The sequence below is a fragment of the Microtus pennsylvanicus genome, chromosome 3 (assembly GCF_037038515.1).
Source record: "Microtus pennsylvanicus isolate mMicPen1 chromosome 3, mMicPen1.hap1, whole genome shotgun sequence".
NCBI classification, from domain to species: Eukaryota; Metazoa; Chordata; class Mammalia; order Rodentia; family Cricetidae; genus Microtus; species Microtus pennsylvanicus.
The window spans coordinates 80,652,099-80,668,149 of NC_134581.1; the positions used below are offsets into that span (position 1 = coordinate 80,652,099).

Sequence of the window (16,051 nt, forward strand, 5' to 3'; positions counted from 1 at the left end):
GTCTAAAAAGGAGTTGTGGGTATTTTTTGGCTATGACAACCTCCATCAGCTGCTTTCGGAAACTGACCTCCCTCCAGATTTGTGCTTCTTTTTTGCCTATTTGTAAAAACAGCTGTTGGAACTGAACAGCTACAGTCTGGAACGACCAGGGCACTGCTTTCTTGAGTCGGTGCCCATTAGATGATTTTGCTGGCCTCTACGCTGATCTCTGAAGGCCTGATTCTGGCCTTGTTAGATTAGTCATTGTCATTCATGGGAGTCCTTGAATAAGTTTCTGCAGCCTGCTCCACATTAATGATTGCAAGAAGAGGGTAGTAACTTCTGTTACGTCAGTCCTAAGGTCACTTGGACGACGCAATGTGATGTATGAGAACATTTTTTGCAAAGTCTAAAGGTCACATACAAATAAAAAGCATATTGGAAATATTCAAAGGGAGAAATAATTGGCTCTTTCTCGGGGGTCTTAGAGGGGACAACTGCTGACAATCGCAACTATCTGTGTTCCAAAGTAAGCAGAGACAGTTGCAGGGTCTGAGGGTGTGAGGTCTGGCTTTCTTTTTGTTAGTTAGCTTTGTTTTGTTCTGTGATAAGGTCCTTCTAGCTCAGGATAACCTCAGACTTGCTGTGTAAGTGAGAATGAACTTGAACTCCTAATTTTGATTGGGGGTTTGACGGGTGAAGAGGATAAGGAAAGAAGAGGCTACAGGTGGAAGGGAGTGGCCGACAAGGTCAGGGGCAAGGGGGATGCTTTGGGTATCTGCTCCTTTGCAAGTGAGAACCTTTTAGCTTTGGTCTGGCAGAGGTTTTCCCTCAGGTCAGGTGAAATGTAAGCAATTCTTCTCAACCACTGCTGTGCCCAAAGCTTGCTTGAAACCTCAGAGGATTTTAGGTCTAGGCTCTCTTGTGGGATACCTGCCTGAGCTGCATGGGAGGAGAAAGTTGGAGGCTCTTCTTCATTTTGAGAGCAATGCATTAAAATTCAGAAGGTTTATGACAGTGTGTGTGTGTGTGTGTGTGTGTGGTATTGTGGTGTACCCTTTCTTTCTTCAAATTATCTGTTAAATTTTTGGGGGCTCCAAATGAATGGCAGTGTCCTGCTTCCCTTAAGCACAGAGACTTCTCCTGTATATCAACAGTCCATCTAAAAAATATATGCTTTTCTTTGGGTTCACCTTATTACTTAGCTTCTCTAGGATCGTGAACTATAGGCTCAATGTCCTTTGTTAATGGCTAGAATCCACTAATGAGTCAGTACATACCATGTTCATAATTTTGGGTCTGGGTTTGGATGCATACCTTGCTCAGCCTGGATGTGGTGTGGAGGGCCTTGGACTTCCCACAAGAGCAGGGTACCTTGCCCTCTCTTAGGACTGGGGGAGGGGTGGGGGAATAGGAGAGAAAGTGGGAGTAGGGGAGGAAGTGGGAATTTTGATTGGTATTATTTTTAACGTAATTTAAAAAATAAATAAAAAACAGTCCATCTAACAGGCAGGTTCTCTGAACTGGGAAGCTGTCTGTCCTCTACAAAGTGGTCCTCCATGGAGGAGATCCAAGACAGCGAACAAACTACGTAGAGCGTTGGTTGATTCCAAAGAGTCCCAGTCTAGGCTCCTGCTCTCAGCCGGAAGAGCTGTCTTGCTCTTTGCCAGGTCTGACACCTGATGGAAAGGGGTGTCTCCTTTCTCCACTGTGAGCAGGAGTTAAAATAGAGGGATACCAAGTCATGCCTGTGCAAGCCAGCAGCCGGATACGAAGGGTCAGAAGAGAGGTCAGAAGTGTGCAGCCGGCCCTGGCTAGTCAGCCAGATGCACTTCCTCTTTTTCTCAACCTCAAGGACGTTGTGTAACATCAGGACGTCTCAAGCTCCCCCCTTGTGCCATTGCAGGACATGACGGTCTGATACATGTCCAGCTGTTACCTCAGATGTCTTCCTGATCTGTAGGGATATACTCTATTTTGCAGTGAATTCTTATGACCTTTACGGATGTGATTTTTATCCCTCCCTCCAAGGGAAACTGGACTGACAAATGGCAGCTAAGAGAACAGGTCAATTGTACACCTTTTAGTGGGGTCTTTGTTGTTCCTTTTGGTCTGCCACTGAAGAGGAAAATTTCTTGCCCATAGTCCAGCAGGTTGGGTTCAGTCCCACCAAGAATGTCTTCCCAGAGCAGATCACTTCTACCCCCCACCTCTTAGGGTACACCTGCCTCTGGGGAACGGGGGGAGGGGGTAAAACACTGATACACTAGAGGGATTATTCCATATTTCTGAGTTCAGAGTCCCTCAGCCACAGTAGACTTTGTGAGCCAGCCCATGCTCCCAGCAGTCTGAAGCAGCACCAGAAAGTTTTAGAATGTTGACTCTGGGGTTTCTGAGAGGCTGCTGTCTGACTTCACTCGCCCTCCTCTCCTTAGAATGAAGCTATGGTTTTGGCAGGGTCACACACCATGTGCAGAGGCAGACTCTTTTCCTTACTGGTCCCGTGTGTCCTGTGTCTTTTCATCCAGTCGGTCTGTCTGTCCTTTGTGTCACGTGTAGTGTCCTCGGCTCATTCTACAGAACCGTTTTTTCCTCCCAGCTTGCCATTTTGGAAGCAGCCTTCAGGAACCTTCCTTTGTCCTTCTGACTATACCCAGTGTTTCCCGTCAGGCCTCCAAATGACTCAAAGAATACACGTTTCTTAGGAGAAGAGAGAGAGAGAGAGAGAGAGAGAGAGAGAGAGAGAGAGAGAGAGAGAGAGAGAGAGAGAGAGAGAGAGATTCCGCTGAAAAGTCCCCTAGTTTTCCCTCAACCCTGTATCTTGGGTGGTCTGAGAGTGTGGGCTGAATCCATTGATTCTCCTCCCCCCCCCCCGGGGGGGGGGGGGAAAGCAGGGAGTTTGCTAACCAGAACTGCTCGGCCAATCGTTGCCCTGAGAAAGTTTGGATTGTGCTCTTATTTCATTAGGCTGATTGGAGCAGCCTTGACTCGGAGGTAGAGTCCCTCCCCAAGGGATTCCGTGTACAGTTACACGGCTGTCGCTGCCTGTGCGTGCGTGTCCTTTCAGGATAGCAACCCACTCCTGCCTCAACCCCCAGCTCCACCTCCTCCACCTTTTTTGCTTTTATCTAGTGTCTCCCTTGCTCTTTCTCTCTCTTTTTCCTCTCCCTCCTACCACTGCCTCTTCCAGCCTTCCACGCTCCTGCAGCGCCAAGCCGGCTCCCCAACGCAGTCTGCTGAACGCAAACCACTGAGAGTTTGCTGCGCAGTCCCTTGGGGCCCGGGGCCGCCGAGTCCCGCTAAGGCAGAGAAGCCGGCAGAGCGAGCCAGCGCAGCGGAAGACAAACACGCGGGCGCGTGAGGGAAGCCCCAGGAGGGCAGCCGGGTGGCGAGGCTTGGCAAGAGACAGCCGCTACGCCCGGGGTCGCCTCTTCCGCGGCGAACTGCGTGAGGAAGCGCGCTCCGAAAAGTTCTAGACCGCAGGAGGCGGCGTCCCCACCAGTCCCCTCCTCGCGGCGCTCCAGGAAAAGGAACTTGATCTACTGGCAGGCTCGAGCTGCTCGCTGAACGTGAGAGCGGATAGTGCCATCGGCCCCGGGGTGGGGAGCCGCGAGTGGGAGCCGCGAGCCAGGCTTCAGGTGGAGGGCACCGGGCAGCGGCCAGGGACCCCGATGCCGGCAGCTAACATGATGGAGAACCTGCAGCTGCCCGCTCTGCAGGTGCCCGAGCCGCAGGGCGCGCCAGAGGGCAGCGCGGTGTGGTCCAGTTCGTCCACCCCCACGCTCCGCCGCCGGCGCTTTAAGATGCGCCGAATGAAGAACGTGCAAGAGCAGAGCCTGGAAGGTGGATTGGTAACCCCAGATCTACCCGGCGTCCTGGCCCCGGGCAAGGAGTTCCTGCAGCTGCCGTCCATTGAGATTACGCCCTCAAGCGACGAGGACACCCCGTGGTCCAACTGCTCCACACCCAGCGCGTCCCCGCGCCGAAAGCGCTTCCTGCTCCGCAAGTGGCTGCGGGTGAGGGAGCGGAAGGAGTGCAGTGAGAGCAGGTAGGTCCCCGTTTCTCTCTAGCTGTCCTCCCCTGCACCTCCCGCCCCTCCCCAGAGCCGTCTAGGGCCCCAGGGCATTCTGGTGGAAACTTCCGGGACCAAAGCTGGAGCTTTTCACGTCACCAAGGCTCAGGAGCTGCCAGGGCACCAGTGCTAGAGGTTTTGTCTCCACAGCTCAGGACTAGGGACTTTCTAGGCTGACATAGATTCATGCTGCGTTTCATCTCTTGATCCTCACAGCAAGAATGAACAGTAAAATAGCATCAGTATTTGTTGAGCCCTTACTGTGTGCAGACTATTGTAGTAAGTGCTTCTCCCTGCCTCCAAATTCTATCCTCAGGGAAACTCTAAGGTAGAGAGAGTGCTGTGATTCCATTGTACCGGTGGAGATGGCCAGGGCTAGCGAGAGAAGTTTAAGTGGCGCCTCCACGTGGAATTCCGAATTCCACTTTACTTTTTGTTGTTTTTCCTACGTTAAGATGCACATACAGGTCCAGATGCCTAGGCAGAAGTGTTCATCACATATCCTACCTTGTCAGAGACACGTCTCTCGATCACCCTGCCAGCTCCAGTTTTGCTAGGTAGGTGTTTGCTGCCCACATCCAAGAACTGGTGTGAAGCTTGCAGGGTAGTTACACATCAAGCCTTGGTGGGGTACTCCTTCAGGAAGTTTCCATGGTGGCATAGAGTCCCCAGTACTCGTGAACCCCATGCCCCACCCCGCATTTGCTTTGAGTCTCAGGGGCTATGACTGTTAGCAGGATGTTTGTGCTGTTGGGGGGGGGGGCATTGTTGTGGTTGATGGTGGTAACTAATGAATGACTTTAATGGGGATCATTTCATTTACCCCGTTTGCGCAGCCTCATTCATGTTCACTTAGGAAGCATTTATTGAGTGGCTCTCAGGAGCTCAAGCGTGGCCCCAGCTAGTGGTGGTGATGCTGAGAAGGGTTTCCAGGATGTGAAGGGATGTGGAAGCTAAGTGGGATAGGACGCTAATGCAAAGAAGTATCTGCCTAACACAAAGGCGCCCCCAGCATCTCCAAAACAACATAAGTAAATGAAACTGTGTGGTACCTGCGTGTAATCCTAGACCTTGAGAAGTGGAAGCGGGAAGACTCCTGGAGTTTCAGATATGCGCTGGTCACCTGGAAAGGATGGCATCTCAAAAACCCAAACCTAAATGAAACAAAACAAAAAAAAACCCAACGCACCAGGTAACAAAAAGAAGTTGAGACGTGCAAGTTTCGTTGACATTAAAGCGATGGGGCCATTGTCACCTGTAGTGGTGGTGCAAGAAAAGAGAAGCTTGGAGACATAGAAGAGGTCCTGAAAGGGAGAGGTTAAAACCGTGACAAGTGCAGATAGGATAAAGAAAACAGCGAGAGACTTGTGAGGTCAGGTGCATAAGATGGACTAAGGGAGCAATATGGTGAAAATCGAAAGAAAGTAGCAGTGTGATGTGTCTTCGTGGTGCTGAGGGCTAGGCTTAGGTTGTGCGGGAGATGACCCTTCTGAGTCTTGGGGCTCCTCCCAGTGATTTACCATGAAATCTCTTTCCTGTTTGCAGTGACTGCACAGTTTCTCCCAGTTATGGCTTTGGGGGCAACAGGTCTTTCTTTTCTGGCATTCCACCCTGTTGCTTTTTTCGCAGAGTAGAGGGAACTGAGGATTGATGGGGGTTAATCACAAGCTAGACCAGCTTGTCAGCTCAGGTACTTTTTCCTCACATGTGTGAGACCCGAAAAGAGGCATTGACATCCTGCCGCATCTACTGAAGACAAAATATAGAGGAGAGAGTCATCCATTGCTAGCCAACGTAGGCAGGGGGAGCTGAGCAAATGGAAGGAAGATGTTTCTGATTTTGAGTTATTTAAGGGTATGGTAGAATATTATTTTTTTATTGAAGTAGGAAGGATAATTTTAAAAATAGGAAGGTTATTTTACCTCCTAGGTATAGCTTAAGACAGTTTTATTTATTTTTTAATGTGCTGGCATATGGGGTTGGAAGAAAATGTATGTCTTCTCATCTTTTGGTATCCATGGAGGTTGGCTCCAGGTCTTTTTGTAGTCACCAAGTTCCTTATATAAAGTGTCATGGTATTTGCATATAACACATACATATTTTCCCATAGCTATAACTTTTCACAGAGCACGTGTATGTGCATGAGTGTGTGCGTGCGTGTGTTATAGGTTGTACATGTGGAGCTCAAAGGATAACCTTCAGAAAATGATTTTTCTCCTCCACCATGAGGATTCCAGGATTTGAACTTGGGTGTCCAGGCTAGTGGCAAGTGTCTTTGCCTGCTGGCCCATTTGGTGGCCTGTGTTCATACACTTTAAGTCATCTCTAGGTACCTTCTAATACGAAGCACAGTGTAAATGCTGTCTAAATAATTGCTGTACTGTATTATTTGGAGAACAAGGATGGGAAAGGAAGTCTGTTTCTATATGTGCGTGGAGGTGCAGGTCAGTAATCCAAGCATTAGGGAGGCTGGAGCAGGATGGCCGGGAGTTCAAGGCCAGCCTGGATGATACAGTGAGGTCTAGTCAGAAACAAAGTCCACATATGTTCAGTATAGATAATTCTTTTTTTTTCTACCAGATATTCTGGGAGGAATTTATTTCCCTCTTCCCCAAACCATACACCAAGCTAATGTTCTTACTGTGACGGCTTCATTAAGCCTGGGATCAGAATGTATGCGGGAAAGTGCACCTTTGACGTCAAGTGTACCTCGCTCGAAATAGTACAGGTTTCATCCTAGGATAGCCACTGTGTTTTTCTTTTCTTTTTTTTTTTATAAATTTATTTATTTATTAAAGATTTCTGTCTCTTCCCCACCACCACCTCCCATTTCCCTCCTCCCCCAATTAAGTCCCCCCCCCAGCCCGAAAAGCAATCAAGAACAATGGCAATGGGTTTCTGATCCTACTGCATGCACTGGCTTTGTGGGAGCCTAGGCAGTTTGGATGCTCAACTTACTAGACCTGGATGGAGGTGGGGGTTCCTTGGACCTCCCACAGGACAGGGAACCCTGATTGCTTTTCGGGCTGGGGGGGGGGACTTAATTGGGGTATAATTCTTTTTTGAATTCTTCTATCTCTAACTGGTTGGATCTGTAGATTCAGAACTGGGAGATACAGAAGGCCAACTGCATATGTAGAAAAAGGCAGACTGAGCTGGGGATGTAGGTCATCCTTGGCTATATAGTAGATTTCAGACCAGCCTGGACTCAATGATGCAAACAAACAAACGATAGCAAATCAGAACCAAAGTCAAAGCAGCACAGCATGGAGTATCATCCATATGCATCCATCCTGTTTCCACTGCCCACTACCTCCCCCTGGTGGTGACCCATAGGTGCTCATTGATGATAAACAGTAAGTTCCTTTCCTCTTTCTGAGGTGAGAGTCTCCTTATTCACAAGTCTGAGAACTTTTTAGTGGGGAGATGAGTCTAGAGATGAGTTATTTTAAACAAAATTATTGAAATATGATTTAGAAAAGTTGGGCGTGGTGGCACATACCTTTGATCCCAGCACTCAGGAGGCAGAGGAAGGCAGATCTCTGAGTTCGAGGCCAGCCTGATTCACAGAGTGAATCCAGGTCAGCTAGGGGCTGTTACGCAAAGAAATCCTGTCTCAAAAAATAAAAATAAAAAGATATGATTTAGATGTCACACAGTTAATCTTCAAATCCTAATGAATTTGAAGCTGAGCGTCTAGCTCAGTAGTAGAGTGCTCACAGCGCATGCACAGGACCCTGTGGAAAACAGTACTTAATGCCAGGATGGAAAAAAAGTATTTAATCCATTATTTTATATTGATAGATGTGTGTACACATCCACACAGTTAATTTTAAAAATCCTTTTGTCAACACACACATACAAAACACACAAACACACACAGCCATACCATTTAGCTAGCACCGTCAAGCCCCCAACCCCCCCCAATCTGGATCACCGGGTTTAGATACCCACTAATTTCCTTTTTATAGACTGCTGAATTTGAGAAGACCAAATGTCTATTGGCGATGGAAATGGATAGCTATCTTACTGTTTTCTGTTGCTATAACAAAATCCTTGAGACTAGATAATTTTATTTATTTATTCATTCACTTATGTATTGATTGAGACAAGGTCTTATGCATCCAAGCTTGGCCTTGAACTAGTGATCTATTCCCTAATGCTGAGATTACATGTGTGTGTCAGGCCTGGCTTTGGTTTCTTCATATACAAAGTGGTATTAACTCAGTGGGAGTCAGTGTAGGTTCTGAACAATGAATAACTCAGTGGGACAAGCTCTTAGAGTCAGTACTGTCCCAGACCAACAATGACAATAAAATGTGAAGAATCGAATTAATGCCTGCACGTGTTTTCAAATATCTCGGCCAAAAAGGGTTGTGGGAATTGCTTAAAGCCCAAACTGAGCATTCGTGTCTTTTATGGCCTCCTGAATTCTGGGAGAAAGTCAGAAGTCAGGCAAAGCCATGTATCTATCCCAGGATGCTTCTTAAGAGAGAAGAAGAAAAGCTGGCGTGGGACAGGTGGGTTGGGCAGTGGAAAACTGCAGCCTGTTTTTCTGGAGGACACCGAAGAATTTCTTTGTTCTTCTCCCCTGTGCATCTTCTAGCTGTCACCTTTTACACCACCTCTCACTCAGTCAGCCTGCCCCGGTTTCTGTAGGACATCCCTACCCTGTACCTGTTGCTCACAGTCTAGCAGGCTAGCTGCTAGAGAGAGCTCTCTTTGTTTGGCTCCATCTGACCTTTGGTAATGGTACCCACCAATTCTGCCCAGTCTGGTGTGTTAGGCTATGTCTGTAGTGCTAGGATAGCTGGTTGGTTGGTTGCAGGTATATATCATCGATATGTTTGTCTTGATTCTCCATTGCGGTTTCTGATAGTTGCAGGGAGCAGGGTGAGTTTGGGCATCCAGACACTCTACTCGATCCGACTTTGCTTGGTTATTATTTCTATAGTACACACTGCTCTGTGTGGTAGAGAAAAAGGAACTCACATCCCTCTTCCCACAAAAGAACAAAGCCATGTAGAGGAGACTGTAAACGGTTAGCATATGGAGTAAGCAGCCAGCGCAGGTAGGGTTAAGGAGCAAAGACTTCTACCAGCCCCATAATTCCTTGAGACGGGGAGTAAATCTTACTTTGTGGCAAGATGCCTGTTAAGTGTCTTAAATTCATGATCACTGTTAATCCTCACAACAGTCACCTGAGATAGGCTTCACCAGGGAAGAACCTGCGGTAGAGGAGATTAACTTCTTCCTGGTCTAACAGGAGCAAGGTTAGGATGTGAACAGTGTATTCGTTCCAATCCCGGGTTCTCTATAGTCCTGGCCTGCTGACCTCGCGTGCTTGAGAAGGTGTAGGTGTGGAGAAGTTGCGTATGAGGCAAGATGGGAATTCTGGAGGCACGGGAAAGCTGCTGAGCGAGTCTGGGTGGGGGACGTGTGGGAGGCACAGCTGCGTGTGGGCAACGATGATGGTTTAGGCCCGACTACCCCAGGAAAGGCAGCCTGCCGTTGCCTGTAGATGTGGTTTCTAGATTAAAATAGTTTGTGGAAACTGAGACGTGGAGATGGAGCCCTGTGGGCTGATTCACGCCGGCCAGGTTCCTCTGTGGGAGCTGGTATTTCGAGAGTTTCCATGTGGTTATGTGCTCAGCCAATTACAGGAGACCACGATGAGCGTGGGGCCCGATGAGCAGACGATAATCCCACCCCTCTCGGGTAGTCCCTCCCAGACACTGTGTAGCCCCCAGTTGCTATGCTAGTCGCTGATGATGGCGTCTGGCTTACTCGGTTTTCATTAAGGCGCCTGAATGGCTAAACTGCCAGCAGGGAATTTTCTTCCTGACCCTAGTGAGTAAGCTGCCAACTCTGGAGCAGGTGTTCTGAGGCTGGACATGGTTGCCGAGCTGCCGTGTGTACATGAGCTTTAGGGAGACTGAGGGTTTTCCTGGCGCCTCTGCCTTCTTGGGATTTGATTTCCCTCTTGTATAGCCCAAAGCTGTGTGTGACTTTCCAAGGGGCTATTTACCTGGGGTGAAGGAGAACGTAGTTGAATTATGTTGGGGCCCAACAACATTAGAGATGGAAGGGAGTACCTTCTCTCAGGGGGGAGGGGGAGGGTTAAAACCTCTCCCAGGCAGGTGACCCAAGCCTTTAATTCTAGGACTCAGGAGACAGTGACAGGCGGATCTGACTTGGAGGCCAGCTGTGTCTACAGAGTGAGTTCCCGGACAGCCAAGGCTAGACAGAGAAACTGAGTCTTGAAATAAACAAACAAAAAACAAAGCAATCTCCCCAAAACAAAACAAAAAACCACTACCAGCAACAGCTACCGGCCTCCCTCAGGAATACAGAATGAAAATGAAACCTGGGCTTTCAAGCGGGAGAAAGGAGGCAGGATGTGGAGGCTTTGAACTGATGAAAAGATTTCAGACAGTGGGCGGCCACCCTTGGCTTCCAATGGCAGCCATATGTCACCTCCAGAGGCAATATTGAGCAGGTGATGTAGCCCAGTGAAAGAAGGCCTGCCTAACAGGCATGAGGCCCCAGGTTCAATCCCTTATACCTCAAAAAAAAAAAAAAAAAGAATAAGAATAAACAATAATAAATAGTGAGGTAGTATTGATTTGAGACATTCCTGTTTTCAACTGTGTTTCTGGATTTTTGAGTTAAGTCACATAGTTTAAAATGCTAGAAAAAACATGTCCATGCAGAGCTAAGGCTGTTGGTTAAAGAAGACAGTAGTGAAAGGCGGCAGGGGGGGGGGGGACCTCAGGGTATTTCCCTGGATACCCCAAAAGAATTTTTGTTCTTGGTTAGATGCTGTGAAGTTTGCTCAGCTTCCTGTCCATTCTTCCTGGCCCGAGACTCAGAGTGTTGTGACTTGATCTGAAGGAGAGATAAGGAAATGAAGTGACAGGGGAGCCTTAGAGGCTCACTAGCTGAGACTCAGACCTGTGACCTGAAGTCTTGGTCAGTCCCTAACTGGCTCTGGCTCTCAAGCACCAGGTTCTTTTTTTTTTTTAAATCCTTTATTAATTTTTTAATTTATTTTACATACCAACCACAGTTTCCCCTCCCTCTTCTCCTCCTGTTCCCTCCCCACACCTCCCATCTGCCGCCCCCTCCAATCCACTCTTCCTCTGTTCTAAAAGGGGCAGGCCTCCTATGGGGAGTCAACAAAGCATGGCTTATCAACTTTGGCAGGACCAAGCTCCTCCCCCCTGCATGAAAGCTTGGCAAGGATCCCAGCATGGGGAATAGATTACCAAAAGCCAGCTCAAGCGCCAGAGACAAGTTCTGATCCCACTGCTAGGGACCCCACAGCACCAGGCTCTTTTTAAGGCCTCTCCCTGATGCTGGTAACACATTGCATCACTGGGGTCGAGCCTGTCCCTGGCCTGGAGCTTCTACCTTGAGGTTTGACCACAGCTGTTTGCTGTCTTGCTGCTCTGTTGGGAGTTTAGCCATGAAATGGTGGGGCTGAGGGCAGGAAGGAGATAAATAACAACCTCTTTTCTCACCTCTCTTTTGGTAAAAGAATTTGTTGGAGGATCCAGCTTGGGTCTGGTCTATTGAGGTATGCAGGACTGGATACAGTCACTACCACAGAGTCTCCATGACTGAATTTTGGTGGCTTTATCAGAAGGAGAGGCACAAAACAGGGACATTTTCTTGGTCTTTGCTACTTTTGGATTGTGCCGGATGTGAGCCCTTGAACAGCTTAATAGACTTTGGAAAAGTAATGTTAGCCTGCTGCAAGCAGTTTGTTACAGCAATGGAAACGTTTGTAAAATAGTGACCATAGTCTTTTTTTTTTACACTTTTGATGGGATTTCACTTTATTTTTTTAAATTTATTTATTTATTAAGGATTTCTGCCTCCTCCTCGCCACCACCTCCCATTTCCCTCCCCCTCCCTCGATCAAGTCCCCCTCCCTCATCAGCTCAAAGAGCAATCAGGGTTCCCTGAACTGTGGGAAGTCCAAGGACCACCCACCTCCATTGACCATAGTCTTATTTGTCCCAGTAATGAGGAAAATGCAGAAAGGCAATGCATGGTTAATCTAGTGACACTTTTTGTTTGTTTCAGACAGGGTCTCTTATAGCCCAGGGTAGCTTTGAATATGCTATGGAGTTGAGGATGACTGTGGACTTCACTCCCCTCCCAATGCTGGGATTACAGGGTGTACCATCATGCCTAGCCAGCGCTCAATGAATTTATCTAACACCCACGCACAGTCTTGTTTTACAACCCACGGTAACCTAGACTACAGAGTTCTGACTGTCCTCACACTCGCAGCCCTCCTGCCTCAGCCTAACCCACGGTAACCTAGACTACAGAGTTCTGACTGTCCTCACACTCGCAGCCCTCCTGCCTCAGAACGCTGTACTGTAGGCGTCTATCACTGCACCCAGCTTAGTGGCGCATTGTTTCAGAGTTCTCCAAGGTTCTTCCTGCCTGTCGTTTTAGAAGAAGTCACTTTTAATACTGTTTAAAGTCAACAAATATAACCAGTCTAATAGAATAGCTAGCTAAGTACAAAACTTAGGACAGTAGGAAGGAGCAAAATAATTTGTAATCTTGACCCTGAGTGTTGTATTTGCCATATTATTTTCTAGTGTTCTTTTCTTGTTCAGTGTTTCCTTCCGATTGAGGGACCTTTGGAGTTATAAATCCCCCCCTCTAATAAACTCAGTGTATCAAAGGGTCACATGATTTGTAAAAGACCCTCTTTTCCCTGCTGATTCTGTGGGGTTTAGGAACTCCCTGACTGGAACCTGGGGCAAAAGTCACACATACTCTGTATTATACCACAGGCCATCCCTGGAGTTTGCATCATGGGTCTCTTGTAACGGTCTTGGAGAAAGAAGTTCAGAGTCAATAGTACATTTCTAGAAGCCCGTTCAGTCACTGGTAACTAGCCTAGTTAGTTCATCATTGTGTCAGGCAGAAACATCTCCCAGTGGGGCCACTCAAGTTTGCAGTTTCCCATTTGAACTTGAGGGGCTCCAGCAGCAGGAGTGGCCTCAGCGACGTAAGCCTTTGCTGGTTCAGTGTCCGATGTGAGTGAGCCGAGCACAGGTGCACAGCTTCTCTTGAGCCTGTGCCGTATTGAATCTAACACCATCATATAGCTTCATCGTTCATTTTTACTCTCTGGCCATGTCCCTTCTTCTCAATATGTGTCCAAGCAGTCCCCTTTAGAAGGAACACTGGGCTCCGTCACCATGTTGGTACAGACTTCTGGTTGTAGCGCCAGTCAAGAGGTTCTTCTCCTAGTATGCCCCATTTGTAGGAAGTAGGGTAACTAGGGGCCCATCTTAAATAATAACTACATTTATTGTTGTTTAAACCAGTGTATCCCTAGTCAGCTTTGAACTCACTATGTCACTGAGAATAGCCTTGAACTTCTGATCCTCTTATCTTAGTCTCCCCACTATGTCCTATATTTCATGGTATTGAGATTAGAACCCAAGGCTGCCTGGATTGGAGACAGACTGAGTTACATCCTCCATCCTGGCTGCATTCACCCCTGCCCCGTGTGTGTGTGTGTGTGTGTGTGTGTGTGTGTAAGAGTGCTTGTGCACAAGTATGTATAGACATGTGTGCAGATGCCTGCAGAGGCCAGAAGAGGGCATTGCATATCCTAGAACTGGGATTGCATATCCTGGTTGTGGGCTATATGATGTGGGTTCTCGGAACCAAATTCCGGTCTTCTGCAAGAGCAGCAAGCTATCTTAACCGCTGAGCCATCTTTCTAGCCCCAGCTGCTTGAATCCTAACCTCAGTTGTGCTGGATATGGAAGCACAATGTGCCTCATGAGGACTGCAGGAATTCTGACAGTGGTTCTACAATATAGTTAGTTTCTTTGGAATTAGCCATGCTTCCAGCACTTGGGATTGCAGTCCTGATCATGTTACTGCTTTTTCTCTTCCTCCTCCTTGTCCTTTTTTTGTGGTAGGTTCTTTCTATTATATAGCTCTATGCTGTCTGGGAACTCACTATGTAGATTAGGTTGGCTTTGAACTCACAGAGATTGATCTGCCTCTGTCTGCCAAATGCTGGGATAAAGATGTGTGCCACCATGTCCTGCTCCGTGTGATTTCTATATCAGATAAGAAAAAGAAAGTTGAAACTGTATAAGGAAAAGAAGGAGGAGGAGGAGGAGGCGAAGGAGAAGGAGAAGGAGAAGGAGAAGGAGAAGAAGAAGAAGAAGAAGAAGAAGAAGAAGAAGAAGAAGAAGAAGAAGAAGAAGAAGAAAGATAAAAGGAAAACAAAAAAGTAGAGCCTATTGTCAAGTAGCTCGGGGCCATAGTGTGGTTATCAGCCTTGGGTTTATCTCTTAGACCCAAAGACATCTGCTATGATTTGACTGTGAAAGTCAAGAATGTACGTATGGAACTCGATCTCCAAATTCATATGTGAATGTCATTGGGGGTTCCAACCCATAAGAAGGCAGTTAGGAAACAAAGATGTCACAAGGGTGGAGCACCCGTGGTACTTTATAAGAAGAGGAGGAGACCCCAGAGCTGGGTTGCCTACTGTCTCACTCTGTGGTGCCTCCCACCTGAAAGGACCATAAAGAAGGCTCTCCGCAGCTTGGGCTGCTGTGATGCCTCTAGAGCCATGGCCCAAATCATCGTCTGTTCTTGTTGGAGATACACCAAGCCTGTGTGTTTCGTTCTGGCACTAGAATGCAAACTATCAAACCAGCATGTCCCGCCCCCTGCCTTTCTTTTTAAGGTCTGCCAATAAAGAACATAATCTACCTAGTGGAAACTCTCTCTTCGCTCCTGTTTTGTTGATTGTAAGCACAGATTCACGATCCCTTTCTCTATCAGCCAACTGCTCTGAAGAGAATCTCCCCTTCTAACTGTTGGGTACTATGGGCTGTTAGGTGTGTCCCCTGTTTTGAAGAAATGGTGGTTGGACTTCCAAATTGGTACAGGGTGTTCTGTTTCGGTTTGTCTGTGGCACCCTGGGCATTGGCATCTTCCAGCAGTTATGTACTCCAGAGTCAAAGGCAGTGCCTGTTCCTGATGAGACCCATTAGTAGTGCCCTACGGCTGTCAGCATCAACCAGCCTTGCCAACTACGCCAACATCTGTCTCCAGAGGAGCCTGCCATGTAGCCATATGCGGTCTTTGTCCCTGTTTTTCACATCATGGGCCTCAGAGTATGTCTGGGCTCAGCCCCCTCTGTATTGTTGCAATATTGCCTTGTCTACATCCATCATGGATTCAGGTCATGGATCCAGATCATCATGCCATAGATGAGCAAACATATTACTTGTTGGTTCTAGACACCGACTGAGCCTGGATGGGGTTTCTTCTTGTGACATCAGAGTATCCTGTTTTAATAAACCCTGCAAGTTCCCATAGTGATAGCCGTAGGTTCGTGACCTGTATAATCACCTTACATTTTATCAGATCAGGTTACATTGCTTTATGCTTTACCAGGGACTAGGCCACTGGCCCTGGAGAGAATAAAAGACCCCAGCCTGGGAGATACACCACTGCTGAATTCTTTGACTATTGCTAAAACCAGCATATATAATTCAGCCCGTGCAGCTGATCTGCTTTTTCTTCTTCCATCCAGAGTGGCATCCTTCCAAACAGGATGTTTTCTGCTCTTCTTGGAACTGCCATGCGCAGTGGCAGGCGGCAGGTCTTTGTTGATCGGGTGAGAGCCATTTATAGGACACCGTCTGAGTGGTGACAGGTCTTGTGGTGTTCTATGCAGCTCTTGAGTCTGTCTGGGGGAAAGGAGGCTCCCTGCTCATATCTCTTCCTGGAGTCCCCGCAAAGCCCAATCTTGAATAAGCTGTTTGCGTTGTGTAACCTCCTGTCCCAGGAGTTGTTGCTTCCTTCTCTCAGGCCTCTGAGTAAGTCCAGTCTCATATCAGAGCAGAGCTACCCTGAGAGGAATTCGTCCATGCTAACACTCCCATGTTGTGTGAGGTTGGACAGTCTGGATCCAATTCACATTCCTCAAAG

The 16,051-nt window shown here is 47.7% G+C and overlaps 1 protein-coding gene across 6 annotated transcripts in view; it reads left to right on the forward strand.

Moving 5' to 3' along the window:
• The window catches only part of Gramd1b (GRAM domain containing 1B), a 235,639-nt gene that overhangs the window by 68,538 nt on the left and 151,050 nt on the right, over positions 1-16,051 (forward strand). For 4 of the 6 annotated variants that reach the window (XM_075966287.1, XM_075966288.1, XM_075966285.1 and 1 more), the window contains exon 2: positions 3,170-4,027. The exons of the other annotated variants lie outside the window; for them this stretch is intronic. In XM_075966287.1, coding sequence (XP_075822402.1) covers positions 3,651-4,027 — 377 coding nt within the window. In that variant the 5' untranslated portion in view covers positions 3,170-3,650. The remainder of the gene's footprint in view (positions 1-3,169; positions 4,028-16,051) is intronic. 6 annotated transcript variants of the gene reach the window in all.